General features: G+C 50.5%; 1 protein-coding gene across 2 annotated transcripts in view; it reads left to right on the top strand.

The window, feature by feature from the left end:
* The window catches only part of DSCAM (DS cell adhesion molecule), a gene marked incomplete at its 3' end in the record, with an annotated part of 667,277 nt that overhangs the window by 425,262 nt on the left and 224,098 nt on the right, over nt 1-17,917 (top strand). For both annotated transcript variants that reach the window (XM_081302466.1, XM_081302465.1), the window contains exon 10: nt 10,034-10,153. In XM_081302466.1, coding sequence (XP_081158592.1) covers nt 10,034-10,153 — 120 coding nt within the window. The remainder of the gene's footprint in view (nt 1-10,033; nt 10,154-17,917) is intronic.

Below are 17,917 nucleotides of genomic sequence, written 5' to 3'. Positions count from 1 at the left end.
AGTCCAGGGGCAAGATGCAAACTTTAAGGCATTGACCCACGTTAGCCCCCCCACTTTTAAAATTTCCAACACCTCCCAATAGTGCCACTAGCTGGGAACAAGCCTTTGACACATGAGACTTTGGGGAACATTCAGATACTAACAACATCAAAATCTGATATAGGGCAATTCAAAATGCATGATGAGAACTCTAATGGAACTGAAGAGACAAAAAGTAGTCAGTGATACGGAGAAAGCTCAACACGCCTTTCTCAGTAATTGGAAGAAAATCAAATAACATAATTGATAGTTATAGAATATTTTACCCAACAATTGTGCAATACACATTTTGAACTGAGCAATAAGAATAATTTGTGATGTTTGAAACTATAAGTTGCTTGTAACTTATTACAGCTTTCACAGTAAACATAGATACAAATATTACTATGACCCCTAAAAACACTAATTAAAAAGATAACAACAAACTATTATAGATAAGGCCTAGATATAAATTCCCAGCACTGCAGATATGTGTGTGTGTCTGTGTGTATAATACACATATAGTAGACATCTTAATATTGTGCCTTTCTTTATATGTATTCTGTGTATACACACAGACACACACACACACACACACACACACATATATATATATATATGCTATTATTGACAATATTATGTCACAGTATTTGAAAAGTTAGATCAAATTTTCAATGATTTGAAAGAAATGACCAAATTGACACAAGATAAAAGGGAAACATGAATGGCATACATCTATCTTAGGAACTGAGCTTTTTATCAAAAAGTTTCCAAAGTAATTGTAGGTCCAGAGTCTTTGTTTGTAAATTATGATAAACAGTTAAGAGAAAGATAATAGCATACTTCAAAAATTCTCTTACATAATAAAGGAGAAAGAAGCAGTTCCCCAGTTGGTTTATGATATAGTATATTCTAAAATAATAATTTGATAAAGATATTACACAGAGACAAATGTGAACTATTATTTCTCATGAGTATAAATGCAAAACTATTTAACACAATATCAGTATATTGAATTAGCAGTAAGCAAATAAATAATATATCAGGGGGAGGTAGTCTTTCTCACAGGAGAGGAATAATTCATTGTTCAACATCCATCCCTGATTTTAAAAACCCTCTCACAAACAAGTCATAGCACCAGATACTGGAAGGCACCTGTGACAAATGGATAGCGTTTAGTGCTCTTTAGTCCTGTGATTGGGAATAAGTGTGGAGGACTTTGCCTTCACACTTCTACTGTTATACTAGAGGTCATACCCTTTGCACTTAAGCAAGAAAAATAAATGTAATTTATAACATTTGTAAAGAAAGGCACAAAAATGACCTGGTAAGGGTGAGGAGAGAGAAAATATTAAGATGTCTACTATATGTGTATTATATAACAATAAGCAACTGCAGCAAGTCCACAGGAAAAGTCAATACCCCAAATCAACTATGGTTCCATAGACTAGTGAAAACAATTGGGAAATGAAAATACACTCTTCCAAATATCAAATATTTAGCATAAGATACAGTAAAGACTGCTGAGTAATAGAAAAACTCTAATCAGGAGCCCAGCAATCTTTGTTATAGGAATTACAAAAACTTTTCTAAAACTTATTCAGAAATTAAAAGTACCTAGAATAACCAAGTTATTTTTAGAGAAAGAGCAGATATGAAGGAGTTAAGCTCTCTGATGTGACCACAGGGGCTCATGTCCACAATAGTACCATTCTGACTTCAGAATCCAGTCACCTTTAAATAACTGTAAGTAAGGTCAAAGCCACTTTCCTGGGCCCACTTTTCATTTCGGTGAGCAAGATGTGGCTAAAATGAGGGAACTGGCTAAGGACTGCTGCATACTCCTGACTCTCCAGTGAAGCATTCTCTCTTTTAAAGTCTTTATCTCTAATAATCCTTATTTTGTTTTCTCAAAAACTTCACCGTGATTTTCTTGTGTTTTACTTGCTAAGGGAAAAAAAGGAAAAAAAAAAATTCTGAACTGTAACTCTTCAAAACATCGACAGGAAGTTAGAAATATATTCTCTTGTACTTTAAATTACTACATTTCCTGTTCTTTATTCCTCTGTCTACCCCTTATTTCATCACTAAGCCACAAGGTGCTCAGCACATCCTCCTAACTGCCAGGCCCTGGGACAATCACTGAGATGATGAAAGTACCTTTGCTCTCATCAAGAGCTCCTAGTCCACAGCAAGAGAGACAGGTGATAGATCCCACAGGGCTGTAATAAGCTTCAGGCCCCGACAAAGGGAGGAGAGTAGCCTTCCTGAGGCTGGGGATGTATGAAGTGGGTTCCTGGAGGTGGGGGAGGGGAGAGGACTGGGAGGAGAGGAAGCATCCGGAAGGTCAGCCGCAGGGCCAGTCAGCTGGAGAGAGGAGAAGGCACTCCTTTACCTGTGCATGTGATGGTGTGGTTCCGTGCAGAAGGATGACCCTGCAGACCAACTCGGCTTCACATGACAAAGGCCTGTGTCCTAAGAGAGAGGTTGATAGGTCATGGGCCTCTGTGAGGGGATTTTAACAGAAAATCTCTGTGGTCCACAGCACGGTGAGTCACACACCGAGGTAAAGTGAGACCCAGGAGCAGCATGGGGGCTCTCCAGGTCACGTGAGGAGTGGTGAGGCTAGAACTGAGCTGCAGCTGAGGCTGTAACTTCAGGAAGGACAGGAGGGGAACTGTTTGCTAGATTCTTTACTGCATTTGATGACCAACTGACCCATCGATGCATTTGATGATAAACCTGCCTGAGCTGCTGGCCAGGCCTGTGGTGGCAGGGGGAGGGTTACTTCAAAGCATGGATGTCTTCCTGGTCCCCCACACCCTTTGCCCTTGGTTCACAATAATTGGGACAGAGCTTTTGTCCCTGTGGTTAGCTCCTGTTGTAGGTAAGAGCTCCCTTTACAACTGTAGCCACAGCCCAGGCAGAATTTCGACTTTGGATGTCCAGGTTGTTGATTTTTATCACTGCTTTAGCAGGGCGTAGACTGAGGAAGATCAGGTAGAGTTGTTAGGTACATTAAGACTCTCACTGTTTACCTCTGCTGTTTCCAGAAAGAGCACTGCATCTCACAGAGGGGAACCTTTGACACAATCTCTCGTTTCATTCATGAAAAAAAACCCAGAGATGGTTGAGGAAACACAATCCACATGAAGTAACAGAAATTTAGCAAAGACCTCCAAGGGTTGTACTTTAATCTTTAACTGGAATAAAGAAATGTTTCTGGGGGCTGAGCTTTAGCTTAGAGGACATGGAAACAGGATGAGAAGCTGGGGGTCCTTGAAACGGCCTGTCACAGTGAGGGTGGCCGGGAGTCTCAAAGCCACAGGCTGTTAATTACAAGGCAGAATGAACTCTGATAAGGGAGACATCAGTGTCACAGAGCACCTGGTGGGGGCCCTGATGTGCCCGCAGAGAGAGGAGGCCACACAGAGGCAACGGGAGGCCTTGCCACCAGAGGGCCAGGTCCAATTACTGCTTCTTCGTTTCCCATCTGACTTTGGAAACTGGACTTACTTCCCAGAGCCTCAGTCTCCGTGTCTGTAAAACAGGGACGGTGAGAGTTTAACTACTACAGTTGTCAAGGCCGCAGCACCAGGCGGACGGCAGAACCCTCTAGTCGCTCTCCGTTTAATCAATGAGGGAAGGGAGGACAGAAGCCCTGGGCCTCTTGCCTGAGGTCACAGAGCACCAACAAAGACTTAGAGGCTGCGCCCAGCTCAGAGGCAGCTCCTTTACCCCTTGCCATGGAGAAGTACTTCCTGATGTAGGACTGATGGGGACCACAGAGGCCCCCAGACCAGGCGTCTTGAGTAGGGGGAGACTGTTCTGGAAGCCGCGCACTGTGGCTGGCGGGCAAGAGGACGGAGGGCAGGCCCACCCCATACACCTCCCTCCCTCCGTCCCTCTTTCCCTCCCTCCTTCCTTCATCCTTATCAAGATGTGGACACATGTTAGCTGGTGACCTTGTGTTAATCCCTTCGCCATCTCCTTATGTCCATTTTCTTCATCATAAAATGAGACGATTCCTAACGGGGCAGCGAGAGGTTAGCTCTCATGTACGGGCCTCAAGGCTCACAGTAACAGTGGACCAGTGATCTCAGTGATGTCACCCGCTGGGCCATCATGGCATGAGTGAAGTCATTTTGAGAGGACGTGCTAGACTTAGTGGCAGGACACACATGCCCCGGGCCCTTCCTCCTCGTGGCTCTGCACCAAGGACGGAGGCTCAGGCACCACGCGCCTGCTGGCTGAGATGCTGATGTCCTCAAGAGCTTTGCCTCTCATGTTGGCCTGTAGTTTCTGGGGTTGGTGGTGAGCTGTCACACGGAGAAACACACACACAGTCCAAAAGGCTGCAGTCAACCCTCAGTTGATAGGAAAAAATCAAAACTTCTACAAGGTGAGGCCACTGTTCTATTGCTGTGTTTATTAGCCCAATTTCTGATGTCATATCGATGCCATCACTTTCCTTCACTCGTTCAGCAAGTACTTATTATACAATTATTTTACAGTCGATATCGATACCATCCAAGGCCCTGACCCACGGAGCCCAGCTTCCAGTGCAGGAAAGAGGTAGTGCCCAGGCCCACCCACTGGGCCTGTGTCCACATGTGCGAGTAAAAGCACACGGGTGGGGTGACTGAGAGGGACAGGGACAGGAGTAGTCCTGCAGATACAATGGACAGAGTGGCTCTTCTGACAAGATTTTTAAGTAGAGCCCAGTGCAGCAGTGAGTCCCAGGGATCTGAGGAAGTGAGTCCCAGGCAGAGGGACCAACAAGGACAAACACCCTGAGTCAGGAGTGAGTTCGGAGTGTTCCTAAGACAGCGAGAGACCTGTGTGCCCTGTTCTGTAAGAGGGGGAGGTGAAGGCAGAGGGCGGGGGGCCAGGTCATCGGCTCATAGAGTGATGGGAGAGCACTGGGTTTGGTGTCCCGTGTCAAATGAAATCTCTTCTAGACTGACCGGTTGCCGTCCTGGCTGAGCTCCCTCCAGTGGAGAACCGCAGCAGCACTGACCCCCCACTTCCTCCAGCCACACCAGCTAGCTTCCTGTCGTTCTGCCCTCAGTAGAACCCAAGCCCTGTCCCTGTTTACAGCCAGGGAAGCCTGCGTCCGTGTTCTGGATGTGTACAACCCAGGAGCCATGAATTCCACTCATGAAACAGGCAAAGAGTCTGTGCCTAGAGAAGTGCCTGTCCTGTCCTAAGTCTATCACTCCTCCCCCGAAAGCCACACTAGAAACACTGTCCCAGTGTAACACCCAGGTCAGGCTCAAGGTCACCCTATTTTAAACAACCCTCACCTTCGGCCTCGTCAGGCACTCTTCATCAAAGGACCCCTTTGAAACTTTAGGAACAGCCTGCAGAGTTTTGGTATTGTAGAATGCTTGTCAGTTTGCTCATTTGGGAAAATAGGGGTGCTGGGAAATGTGCAGGTACTTAAGATGGCTTAGGAGAAGCACATGGCAGGAAGGAGCTTCAGTGCCTCTTGGGGACGTGTGGCCAGGGGGCATAGGATGACTTTAAGCAGGACAGTCTCATTGTTCTATTGATGCCTCAGCAGGGTCCTCTGGGCTCCTGTGTGGAGACTGGACTCAGGTGAGCAGTCTGGCAGCTAGACAGTTAGGAGGCTGAGATCAGGTAGGAGACCATACTGGCCTCGTCCAAGCTTTGGTTCTTCTGAGAGGAGAGCGTGAGGTGCAGACTGGCTGCAGATTACTTATTCAGGATCTGAGTCACAGGTCCCCCAGTAAGAGAATGGAAAAGAAAAGGAGAAAGGTTAAGTAAAGTTTGCATTAATGAGCTAATTGCTACTGTGGGAAGTTGGGCTCATTGCTGCTGAGAATCTTCAGAGGAATCAATAGGACAATGAGTCTCAAGATGGGGCCTGGGGACCAGCAGCCTCGGTTTCACCTGGGAGCTTCCTTGGACTGGAGGATGGAGAGGCAGGGTCTCTACCCTAACTCCTGGCCCTCCATGATCAACAGAGGTTTCCCACCATTTCTGGATTTTACTTCTGAAGTTGAGAGAATGACTAAGGGAGTGGAGAGAGACACTCCTGCCCACTGTGCAGGATCCTGGCCAAGTGTGGGGAGCTGTCCATCCCAGGGTGCTGAAGCCAGTGGACAGAGGGTGGTACTTGACCACACCCCCAGGCTACCCACTGTGACTTGGCATGTGGATGTGGAGATGCAGGGAGTTTGAACATGTGCGGTGCATTTTCAAGAAGGAATCGTTAGTACCTGGTACAAGAGATGAAAGAGGGGCATTGGAAAGATAAGTCTCAGCTTACTTTCTTAGGGACTTTGATTGATAGTGGTGACAGGAGCAGGTACCATTTTGTAGGTCTGAGTTTGAAGTACCTGTGAAATATCTGGGAGTCTGGAGGATATGGTGGTCTGTCCGTCATCATGCTGAGAGTAGGTGGATGAGCCCAGGTGTGCTGGCAAGATGGGAAGAGGGTTGGAGACGCAAACTTGAGAGGAAAATGGTGGGGGATCCCCTCTGTCATGAGTCAGTGAATTAAGAGTTGTTCTGGGAACTTAAGTTCTCTTTTAACCACTAAGAACTAAATCATTGTGAGGAGGGGTAGGTGTTTAGTCAGATGAGTTAAGCAGTGAGTAAGATAACTTTACATAATTATAAAGCCAGCATATGGGCTGGTATTTAGTTTTAGGAAACACTCCATCACCAATGTTCTTATGTGGCACAGAGAACTATATTGGTAAGAGTGATTCAGAAGAGAGCAGGACTTTAATATGAAAAACTTTGTCAGGAATACCTTAATTATTTTATCTCATGAAAAATGGAAAAAAGGAAACTTTTACACTAGTAAGTGATGTATGATTAATCAGTTTAAGTATAAATGAACTCTTATATAAAAATAAAATGAATTATTTTATATAAAAAATATAAAAAAAAGAGTTGTTCTGGGGCAAATGCTGGGAGGGGCCAAAGGAAATGACTTGTAGGATGTGAAGCACACTTAGGTACTTGGAAATGGTCCTATTTATTATGAAGGGACGCCTGGGGAGCTCCAGAAAAAAACTTCTGGTTCAGGAAATAGTTCTTTAACAAAGATTTCCACTGCTTTTAATAACCTACTGTTTATTTGAAAAATATTGGAGACTTCATGCATCTCTGGAGGCTTAGGGCATACAAGAGCATGCCTTGGATTCCATGTCAAACACCCTTTCTTCTCTACAGTTTCAATCTTTTCTGGTGATGGTGTTGTTGTTGTTGTTTTTTTTTTTTTTTAAGAGATAAAACCCCCAAGGGACTGTGTGTCTTTTATATTCACATTAGGCTCTGGGTGGGCAAAGAAGACACACTTAGCAACCTAACACAGACTTCTACCAGGGATCTATCTAGACTACCTGTTGCTAGGCAAACTCAACTCAAGAATGTCCTTATAGATGTGTGATATGAGTGCATCTGGTCTCAGGTTGGCTCAGTGCGAGAACCTAGATGATTCCAAGCTCAGAATTCTTGTTGTAAGTTCATTTTCTTGAAAGAATCAACATAACTGCTGGTACAGGAGGAGACACTATGTAGGTTCTGACAGTCTTCAGTCAACTTTTAAAGGCAAGGCAGATCACCTAGAGAGCCCTCTTTTCTTTTACGGAGAGGGTCAGAATGTGGCTTATTCAGGCACTTAGTTTATTTTCCTCAACATGATCTCAAGTGGCATGATACATGAACTGATAATTCAGCTGTGGATTATTCTCCTTGCAGTAACGATTCGGAGGCCCTTTTATTTCTTTATTAGGCTTTCATGTGAACATGGAGCTTATTGTATCTGAAGACAGAATTTCAGTCTGAGAGCAAAGGGGTTCACAGACGAACTCCCAGCTACTCCTAATGGAGTGGTTTCCAGATATTCTACCAATTTAGTGACCATTTGCATCTGTATTTCTTTATACTTATAGTTTGTTAATGACTATTGCCCACAGAGAACTCTTTGATGAGTTTTAGAATCGTTTCTATGGATCAGAGCCAAATTGAGGGAGGGGATATGGATGGATCATAATTATAGTATCCATGTCAGACAGAATGAAGGAAACTACAGGTCTGCCTTCCATCCTGGAGAGAATTATTCTAGAACCATGTTTTAAAATTTGTCATCCACTCTTGAGGTTAGTGGATTATTTTAATTAGAAAATTTTCTCTGTATAATCTCTAGCCTATTTCCTAGAAATATTTTCTTTACAACAAGGAAGTCACCTTTTGTTATCTTATTGTAAATATATTTACATTTTATTGAATGTATTTGTCTCAGACTGTCATCTACATGAAGCAAAATTGCTCACTAGTTAAGCAATATGCCAGAGACCTATTGACTGTGTAAATTACTTATTTAATTGGCGAGTTGGGAACTTTGTTCATTAAGGATGTGTCAAAGCTGGACATACCTATATTTACTAAATGAACTAGCATTTCAACCTCACTCTGTATCTACCAACAACTGTTCTAAGAACTTTCCTAATCTTAACTCATCTGATCCTCAAAATAATTCTATGAAATGGCTGCTGCAATTATCCCTAATTTGCATATAAGGAAATCGAGGCCAAAGACATTTTATAACTTGCACAAGAGGTGGCAGAACTGGAGGCCAAAGTGCGGGTTCCTCCTGGCTGTGCGCCCCGAGCCATGGCTGTCTGTGGCAATCCAACTGCAATGCTTTCTTCAAAAAGTTGTGCTAGAAAGTTTCAAGCATTTTTTTTTCTCTCTCTCCCAAAGCATAGCCATGAGTTGGTTTTTGTGTCTTGATATAGTTCCCGCTTTGGTTATTTTCGGCCAAATGGTCTTCAAGTGACTCTCGTCACTCTGACCTACTTCTGAGCCCGGCTGACTTAGATCCTGACCCTCTCCCAAGTCAATGATGTGATAGCTGGAACTCCTATCTGTCAGCATCACAGAGGCCCATGTTTCTGTCTCAAGATGGAGAATTATGGATGTTGCAAGGTGGACAAGTTCGCCTCCCAAGGAACTGTGGAATGGAGGGAAGAACACTCACTGCCAGGTGTTCGATACTCAGCGAATGGAGCCCTCTCCTCTCACCTCATCCTGCCTGCTGGTTGAGAGTCTGTCCCAGGATGAGCTCTGCGTCTGCTGGGAGGCACCCACAGAATAGGCACTGTCAGGTGCCACTTCTATAAGACTTTGTACCTTCTCTTTAAGAAAAGCCTCAAAGACCCATAGAAGCATAATCGTTTATCTCAGAGGCATTTCCCGTCCCTTGGCAGGTGTGCTGTATGTGAAGCTCAGGGGCATACTTTAGCTAGGGATGGATCTTTCCAGCACCTCCCAAAATTCACCAGATAAATAGTCACCTAATACACCATTTTTTATAAGGACACAATGAAGTCTTCGTGGCACTAACTTGAGCTGGCCTCCATAGCCCTACATGGCCCTGAACAGTGCTGACATCAGGAATAAGGGCTCATGTCCCCTCCTGAGGTGTTCAGGGAAAGTTCAGTACCATGCTGTGCCCGCTGCTGCCCACAGCCAGTGCCTATTAATTACCCAGGTCTTCTGCTTTAGGAAAAGCAGACACCTGATGTTCTGAACAGTTCACATCCCAGGGAATACTTACCCTTGACTCTCACTCCTGGAGGAGCAAACCCATTTTGTCCCTGTAGATGGTGGTTACAGTTCTATTTTCCATGGACTACAATCCTGAAGATCTCCAGGAGTACAGAGCAACACCAGAAGGCCCGTTCCCATGGTCTGCCCTCCCTCCCACAGTTAAATGGTCAGTTTTCCCTAGTACGAAACACAAGACAAGAGGACAAAGAGCTCTGTCCACAGAGGCTCACTGATATGTACCGAGAAATGGCCAGCACGACATCGCGGTTCTCAGTGGTCTCCAACTGCAGATACCAGTTCTGTTTCCCATATACGTAAAGCATCCTTTGCATTCAAATGTTCATAGAAATCATGCAGTGTGGTGAATCGTGCCTTCAATCGGTTGTGGTCTCGTTTGAATGACTGCCAATGTTTCTCTTTTCAGTTCCTCCCAAGTTTGTGGTTCAGCCCCGGGACCAGGACGGGATCTATGGCAAGGCTGTCATCCTCAATTGCTCGGCTGAGGGTTATCCTGTCCCCACCATCGTGTGGAAATTCTCAAAAGGTACCAAGTTACGTGATTTACTTGTTATCTGCTAAGCATACAGGCTGTTCTCTAGAGATGCTTCCTGCAGGGAGAGTGTGGTTCTGTCTCCCCCGAGTCTCAGGTGTTTTCACTTAGACCATGCAAGTTCATGACAATGTGTCCTTGGAAAGACCCCCCAAAGGACATCATCCAGGTAGTCTATTCCAACACCTGGGAGGTGACTATCTTTCTACCTATAAGTAACCGTGATCTGCTTGGAGTCCACTGCAAACCTGCACATGAGAAGCTTCAAGGGTGAATTGTCAAAATTATGCTGTCCTGGAAAATTTTGTGCCCACTATTAAGGCATGAGATTAAATAATGGAAGAAAGTTAAAAAATAAAATCATTGGCTGGCACAGTGGCACAAGCCTGTAATCCCAGTGGCTCAGGAGGCTGAGGCAGGAGGCTAGTGAGTTCAAAGCCAGCCTCTGCAAAAGCAAGGTACTAAGCAACTCAGTGAGACCCTGTCTTTAAATAAAATACAAAATAGGGCTGGGGATGTAGCTCAGTGGTTGAGTGCCCCTGAGTTCAATCCCTGGTACCAAAAATAAATAAAATGAAATAAATTAAAAAGATATAAAATCATTAATTTTTTTTGAAAATTTGCCTGGTCACTTTAGAGTAGCTGTTTGAGGTATGATCTCCTTACCTTGGTGATGTTTTTAAAGGCAGTCCTATTGTGAGTGGCATTTAATATTATTTTCTAATGACTGGATAGAGTTTAGATTAACACATCAGTAAGTACACTTAATTATCTGTTGCCTGAGCTAAGATTGAGTTCAATGACAAATTCATGAAGGTCTACTCTTTCTCATATCCCTTCTAGATGTGGGTAGTTTAGGATTAGCTTTCTATTCATTTTTTTTTAAGTTTTGAGTTTGGTTGACATATAATTATACATACTTACGGGGCACAATGTGATGTTTTGATACATGTATGCATTGAGAAATTATCTAATAAGGCTAATTAGCATATCCATTACTTTAAACATTTCTCATTTTCTTTGTGGTAAGGACATACAATATCCTCCCCTCTAGCTATTTTGGAATGTACAGTAAATTGTTGCCAACTCTGCTCACGCTGCTGTGCACTAGGACACCAGGATTTATTCTTCTTATCTAATTTAGCAGCGCCCCCAGCCTGCCCTCCCCAGCCTCTGGTAGCTGCTATTCTACTTGAGATTACTTGTATTTGGGGGGTTCCACCTATCAGTGGAAGCACACGAGATTCCTTCTCTTCAGCAACTTCACTTACTATGTCCTTCAGTCTCATCCACGGTGTCACAGTGACAGCCTTTCATCCTTCTTTGTTAGTTCTCCTAAGTCATCAGGGGCCCAAGCTTCTCAAATCGGAAGAAGAGCTGTGCCACTCTGCAAGTATCTCTCACCCAGTGTTCATGTGACCCAGAAACCTGGCAAGAACAACTTAGAGGAGGCTCTAAGTCACGTTGGCGCGTGGTTTCAGAGGTTGCGGCCACGCTCGGCAGGCTCCATGGCTTTAGGCCTGGAGTGAGGCAGAGCATTATGGCAGAAGGCTGTGGTGGGGGAAAGCCGCCCAGTTTCAGGCAGCCTGGGGGTGGGGAGAGAGAGAGAGAGAGGTGTGTAGGTGTGTGTCAGGGCATGCACCCAGTGACCCACATCATCCAACTAGGTCCCCCACCCAGTGGTCTGTCCAGCCATCAAGCGATTTGCCCTCCTGATCCAACCACATCCCCAAAACCCCGTCCCTGGACAGGAGACTTTGGTGGACATTCCACATCCAAACCATCACACCCTCAAAGACAGACATTAAGCTAAAGTGGCAGCTCTGACGTTTCTGTGGAGGAGGGGGCACCAGAGGGGAGTATGTCAACATCAGTCCTGCTGACGTCCCCGTGACCAGATCACTCCTCGCCGTCAGGGTCTCTGGGCCATGTTGTGGCCAGCACATGGTCATCATGAGCTTGACCTATATTCATTTATGAAAGGAGGGGTGGATGGACACTGGGCAGTGGGCATCTCCAGCACTTTTGTTGGATGTGTCTCTTTTTTTCTAGAAAAATGACTTTTGATCACATTGATCTTGGTAGGTGTGTTCATTTTTCACAGGAATAATTTTCTACAAGTAGAATTGCTGGCTCAAAGAGTGAATGATTTCCCCAGGTTTTGAGATGTGTTGACCATTTGCCAGTGTGACTCATGCACACACCCTCCCCGGTTTGTAGCGGTGCCTGTTTCTTGTAACCGTGGTAGTACTCCATATATGCTTGTGTTTAAATATTACCCAGTGCAGTAGAGGGATAGTGTATATTTCTCCTTTAATTATGTAAGTAATAAAGATGTTTCTCTGAAGACAATGAGCCTTGCTTGTGGAACATGGTTCCTGTAATCAAAATTGTCTGTCAGAGCGTAAGCACCACTCCCTGAAATATGACAAAACAGACATCGATAAACCAGGCTCAGGGCACCTCCCTGGGAGCTGCAACAGTTTAATCCCACGGCCACAGAGTTCAGAGTATATCACAGTGGCCTGGGGTAGCTGCTTCAGAAATGAACCACCCTTGCTGAAAAGTCGGACTCTCACTTTTAACCTCGGATCTGAGTACACCAAGTCCAAGGCATTCAATCCTGTCTCCTGATTTTTCCTCTTACATGAACAAACAAGGTCACTTATCTATAAGAGAGTTTTAAAAACCGGGGATTCATAGCCTGGTGACCTTCACCTGGGCTCCCAGAGTTCCACAGATGGACTAATTTCTTCACCGGCCTCTCATTCACAGTGGAGGGAAGTGGCATCAATCACTGGCCCTGGGACCAGGGCCACCCCTTGTTAGCTGCTGGGAACCCAGAAGGGCTGCCAAAGGGAGAGAATAGATGATGCACTGGCCTGTGTCCTTCCCTGGCCCGTGGGGATGGATGATGCCTAGAATGTTCCAGAAACTCCCAGGAGGACACTGTATGTAAGGAAAGGAATAAATGAAAGGAAGACCCAGAAGTCCCAGGAGGCCAGAGTCCTGTGCCAGTCATCACAAGCCTGTGGCTTGGCCAAGTGTGGAGTGTGGCCTCCGCCATGGGACAGAGATGCTCACCAAGGCCAGGAGGTGGGAGCTGCCCACACCTGAGGGGTGCCACCATGCCTGCTGGAGGCAGACTGCACGGAGAGCAGGACCTGAAGGCCTGGAAGGAGCCCTGGGGGGCGAGGGACCTGAGCAGGTGGACCAGCTGCTGGTTCTGACTGTCCTCAGCTGAAGGACTCCATGAGGTGTGACAGGAAGGGAGACGTTCACAGAGGACCCCCCCGGCCCACTCTTGGTTACAGATGTACAGATGTTACAGATGGCCCTGGGTCCTTGCCCTGATGACTCCCAGAGGAGTGGAGGGGCTGATGAGAGGAAAGGGCGGCTCAGGGGTCACATCCAGGCTGAGACAGGGCAGGAGTCCGGGCCTCCGTCCCTGAGCACACAGCTGGATTTCTAGAAGCAGCGCTGGTGCAGCGCCCGGGGACCTTCTCTTTCTCCCTCTGTGATAAATGCTGCTCTTTGTCAGGGCTTCCACAGTCTGTTCTGCCACCACAGGCCAGCTTCCCTTTGTCACCACAGTTCTGTGTCAGACTGACTCTGTGCTCACCACAAACCCACGGCCACAGTGGTTTCCAGAGAAGAATGTCCCAGCTCGACCCTGTTCACAGAGGCCCCCCCTGGCCCACTCTCCCCTGTTCACAGAAGACCCCCCCCCTTGGCCCACTCTCCCCTGTTCACAGAGGACCCCCCTGGCCCACTCTCCCCTGTTCACAGAGGACCCCCCTGGCCCACTCGTCCCTGTTCACAGAGGACCCCCCTGGCCCACTCCTCCCTGTTCACAGAGGACCCCCCCCTTGGCCCACTCTCCCCTGTTCACAGAGGACCCCCCCTTGGCCCACTCCTCCCTGTTCACAGAGGACCCCCCCTTGGCCCACTCCTCCCTGTTCACAGAGGACCCCCCTGGCCCACTCCTCCCTGTTCACAGAGGACCCCCCCCTGGCCCACTCCTCCCTGTTCACAGAGGCCCCCCCTGGCCCACTCTCCCCTGTTCACAGAAGACCCCCCCCCTGGCCCACTCTCCCCTGTTCACAGAAGACCCCCCCCTTGGCCCACTCTCCCCTGTTCACAGAGGACCCCCCTTGGCCCACTCCTCCCTGTTCACAGAGGACCCCCCCTGGCCCACTCTCCCCTGTTCACAGAGGACCCCCCCTTGGCCCACTCCTCCCTGTTCACAGAGGACCCCCCTGGCCCACTCCTCCCTGTTCACAGAGGACACCCCGGCCCACTCTCCCCTGTTCACAGAGGACCCCCCCCTTGGCCCACTCTCCCCTGTTCACAGAGGACCCCCCCCTTGGCCCACTCTCCCCTGTTCACAGAGGACCCCCCTTGGCCCACTCCTCCCTGTTCACAGAGGACCCCCCCTGGCCCACTCTCCCCTGTTCACAGAGGCCCCCCCCTGGCCCACTCTCCCCTGTTCACAGAAGACCCCCCCCTTGGCCCACTCTCCCCTGTTCACAGAAGACCCCCCCCTTGGCCCACTCTCCCCTGTTCACAGAGGACCCCTGGCCCACTCTCCCCTGTTCACAGAGGCCCCCCCCTGGCCCACTCTCCCCTGTTCACAGAAGACCCCCCCCCTTGGCCCACTCTCCCCTGTTCACAGAGGACCCCCCTGGCCCACTCCTCCCTGTTCACAGAGGACCCCCCCTTGGCCCACTCTCCCCTGTTCACAGAGGACACCCCGGCCCACTCTCCCCTGTTCACAGAAGACCCCCCTGGCCCACTCTCCCCTGTTCACAGAAGACCCCCCCTGGCCCACTCTCCCCTGTTCACAGAGGACCCGCCCCTTGGCCCACTCTCCCCTGTTCACAGAGGACCCCCCTTGGCCCACTCCTCCCTGTTCACAGAGGACCCCCCCGGCCCACTCTCCCCTGTTCACAGAGGACCCCCCTGGCCCACTCTCCCCTGTTCACAGAAGACCCCCCCTGGCCCACTCTCCCCTGTTCACAGAGGACCCCTCTGGCCCACTCTCCCCTGTTCACAGAGGACCCCCCCCTTGGCCCACTCTCCCCTGTTCACAGAGGACCCCCCTTGGCCCACTCCTCCCTGTTCACAGAGGACCCCCCCTTGGCCCACTCTCCCCTGTTCACAGAGGCCCCCCCCTGGCCCACTCTCCCCTGTTCACAGAAGACCCCCCCTGGCCCACTCTCCCCTGTTCACAGAAGACCCCCCCCTTGGCCCACTCTCCCCTGTTCACAGAGGACCCCCCTTGGCCCACTCCTCCCTGTTCACAGAGGACCCCCCCTGGCCCACTCTCCCCTGTTCACAGAGGACCCACCTTGGCCCACTCCTCCCTGTTCACAGAGGACCCCCCCTTGGCCCACTCTCCCCTGTTCACAGAGGACCCCCCTGGCCCACTCTCCCCTGTTCACAGAAGACCCCCCCTGGCCCACTCTCCCCTGTTCACAGAAGACCCCCCCCTTGGCCCACTCTCCCCTGTTCACAGAGGACCCCCCCCTTGGCCCACTCTCCCCTGTTCACAGAGGACCCCCCCCTTGGCCCACTCTCCCCTGTTCACAGAGGACCCCCCTTGGCCCACTCCTCCCTGTTCACAGAGGACCCCCCTTGGCCCACTCCTCCCTGTTCACAGAGGACCCCCCCTGGCCCACTCTCCCCTGTTCACAGAGGACCCCCCCTTGGCCCACTCTCCCCTGTTCACAGAGGACCCCCCCTTGGCCCACTCTCCCCTGTTCACAGAGGCCCCCCCCCTGGCCCACTCTCCCCTGTTCACAGAAGACCCCCCCCTTGGCCCACTCTCCCCTTTCACAGAGGACCCCCCTGGCCCACTCTCCCCTGTTCACAGAGGACCCCCCCTTGGCCCACTCCTCCCTGTTCACAGAGGACCCCCCCTTGGCCCACTCCTCCCTGTTCACAGAGGACCCCCCCGGCCCACTCTCCCCTGTTCACAGAGGACCCCCCTGGCCCACTCCTCCCTGTTCACAGAGGACCCCCCCTGGCCCACTCTCCCCTGTTCACAGAGGACCCCCCTGGCCCACTCTCCCCTGTTCACAGAGGACCCCCCCTGGCCCACTCTCCCCTGTTCACAGAGGACCCCCCTGGCCCACTCTCCCCTGTTCACAGAGGACCCCTGGCCCACTCTCCCCTGTTCACAGAGGACCCCCCTTGGCCCACTCCTCCCTGTTCACAGAGGACCCCCCTGGCCCACTCTCCCCTGTTCACAGAGGACCCCTGGCCCACTCCTCCCTGTTCACAGAAGACCCCCCCTGGCCCACTCTCCCCTGTTCACAGAAGACCCCCCCCTTGGCCCACTCCTCCCTGTTCACAGAGGACCCCCCCTGGCCCACTCTCCCCTGTTCACAGAGGACCCCCCCCTTGGCCCACTCTCCCCTGTTCACAGAAGACCCCCCCCTTGGCCCACTCCTCCCTGTTCACAGAGGACCCCCCCTGGCCCACTCTCCCCTGTTCACAGAAGACCCCCCCCTGGCCCACTCTCCCCTGTTCACAGAAGACCCCCCCTGGCCCACTCTCCCCTGTTCACAGAGGACCCCCCCCTTGGCCCACTCTCCCCTGTTCACAGAGGACCCCCCTTGGCCCACTCCTCCCTGTTCACAGAGGACCCCCCCGGCCCACTCCTCCCTGTTCACAGAGGACCCCCCCTTGGCCCACTCTCCCCTGTTCACAGAAGACCCCCCCCTTGGCCCACTCTCCCCTGTTCACAGAGGACCCCCCTGGCCCACTCTCCCCTGTTCACAGAGGACCCCCCTGGCCCACTCTCCCCTGTTCACAGAGGACCCCTGGCCCACTCTCCCCTGTTCACAGAGGACCCCCCCTGGCCCACTCTCCCCTGTTCACAGAGGACCCCCCTTGGCCCACTCTCCCCTGTTCACAGAGGACCCCCCTGGCCCACTCTCCCCTGTTCACAGAGGACCCCTGGCCCACTCCTCCCTGTTCACAGAAGACCCCCCCTGGCCCACTCTCCCCTGTTCACAGAAGACCCCCCCCCTTGGCCCACTCCTCCCTGTTCACAGAGGACCCCCCCTTGGCCCACTCTCCCCTGTTCACAGAAGACCCCCCCTGGCCCACTCTCCCCTGTTCACAGAGGACCCCCCTTGGCCCACTCTCCCCTGTTCACAGAGGACCCCCCCCCTTGGCCCACTCTCCCCTGTTCACAGAGGACCCCCCCCTTGGCCCACTCTCCCCTGTTCACAGAGGACCCCCTTGGCCCACTCCTCCCTGTTCACAGAGGACCCCCCCTTGGCCCACTCTCCCCTGTTCACAGAGGACCCCCCCTTGGCCCACTCTCCCCTGTTCACAGAGGACCCCCCTTGGCCCACTCCTCCCTGTTCACAGAGGACCCCCCCGGCCCACTCTCCCCTGTTCACAGAGGACCCCCCTGGCCCACTCTCCCCTGTTCACAGAGGACCCCCCCTTGGCCCACTCTCCCCTGTTCACAGAGGACCCCCCTGGCCCACTCTCCCCTGTTCACAGAAGACCCCCCCCTTGGCCCACTCTCCCCTGTTTCCAGAGGACCCCCCCTTGGCCCACTCTCCCCTGTTCACAGAGGACCCCCCGGCCCACTATTGGTCACAGAGGACCCCCCTGGCCCACTCTCCCCTGTTCACAGAGGACCCCCCCCTGGCCCACTCTCCCCTGTTCACAGAGGATCCCCCGGCCCACTATTGGTCACAGAGGACCCCCCGGCCCACTATTGGTCACAGAGGACCC

The sequence above is a fragment of the Spermophilus citellus genome (assembly GCF_964194105.1).
Source record: "Spermophilus citellus genome assembly, chromosome: 7".
NCBI lineage: Eukaryota > Metazoa > Chordata > Mammalia > Rodentia > Sciuridae > Spermophilus > Spermophilus citellus.
The sequence above is the reverse complement of the archived record's forward strand: the minus strand, read 5'-3'. Positions and strand labels throughout refer to the sequence as shown.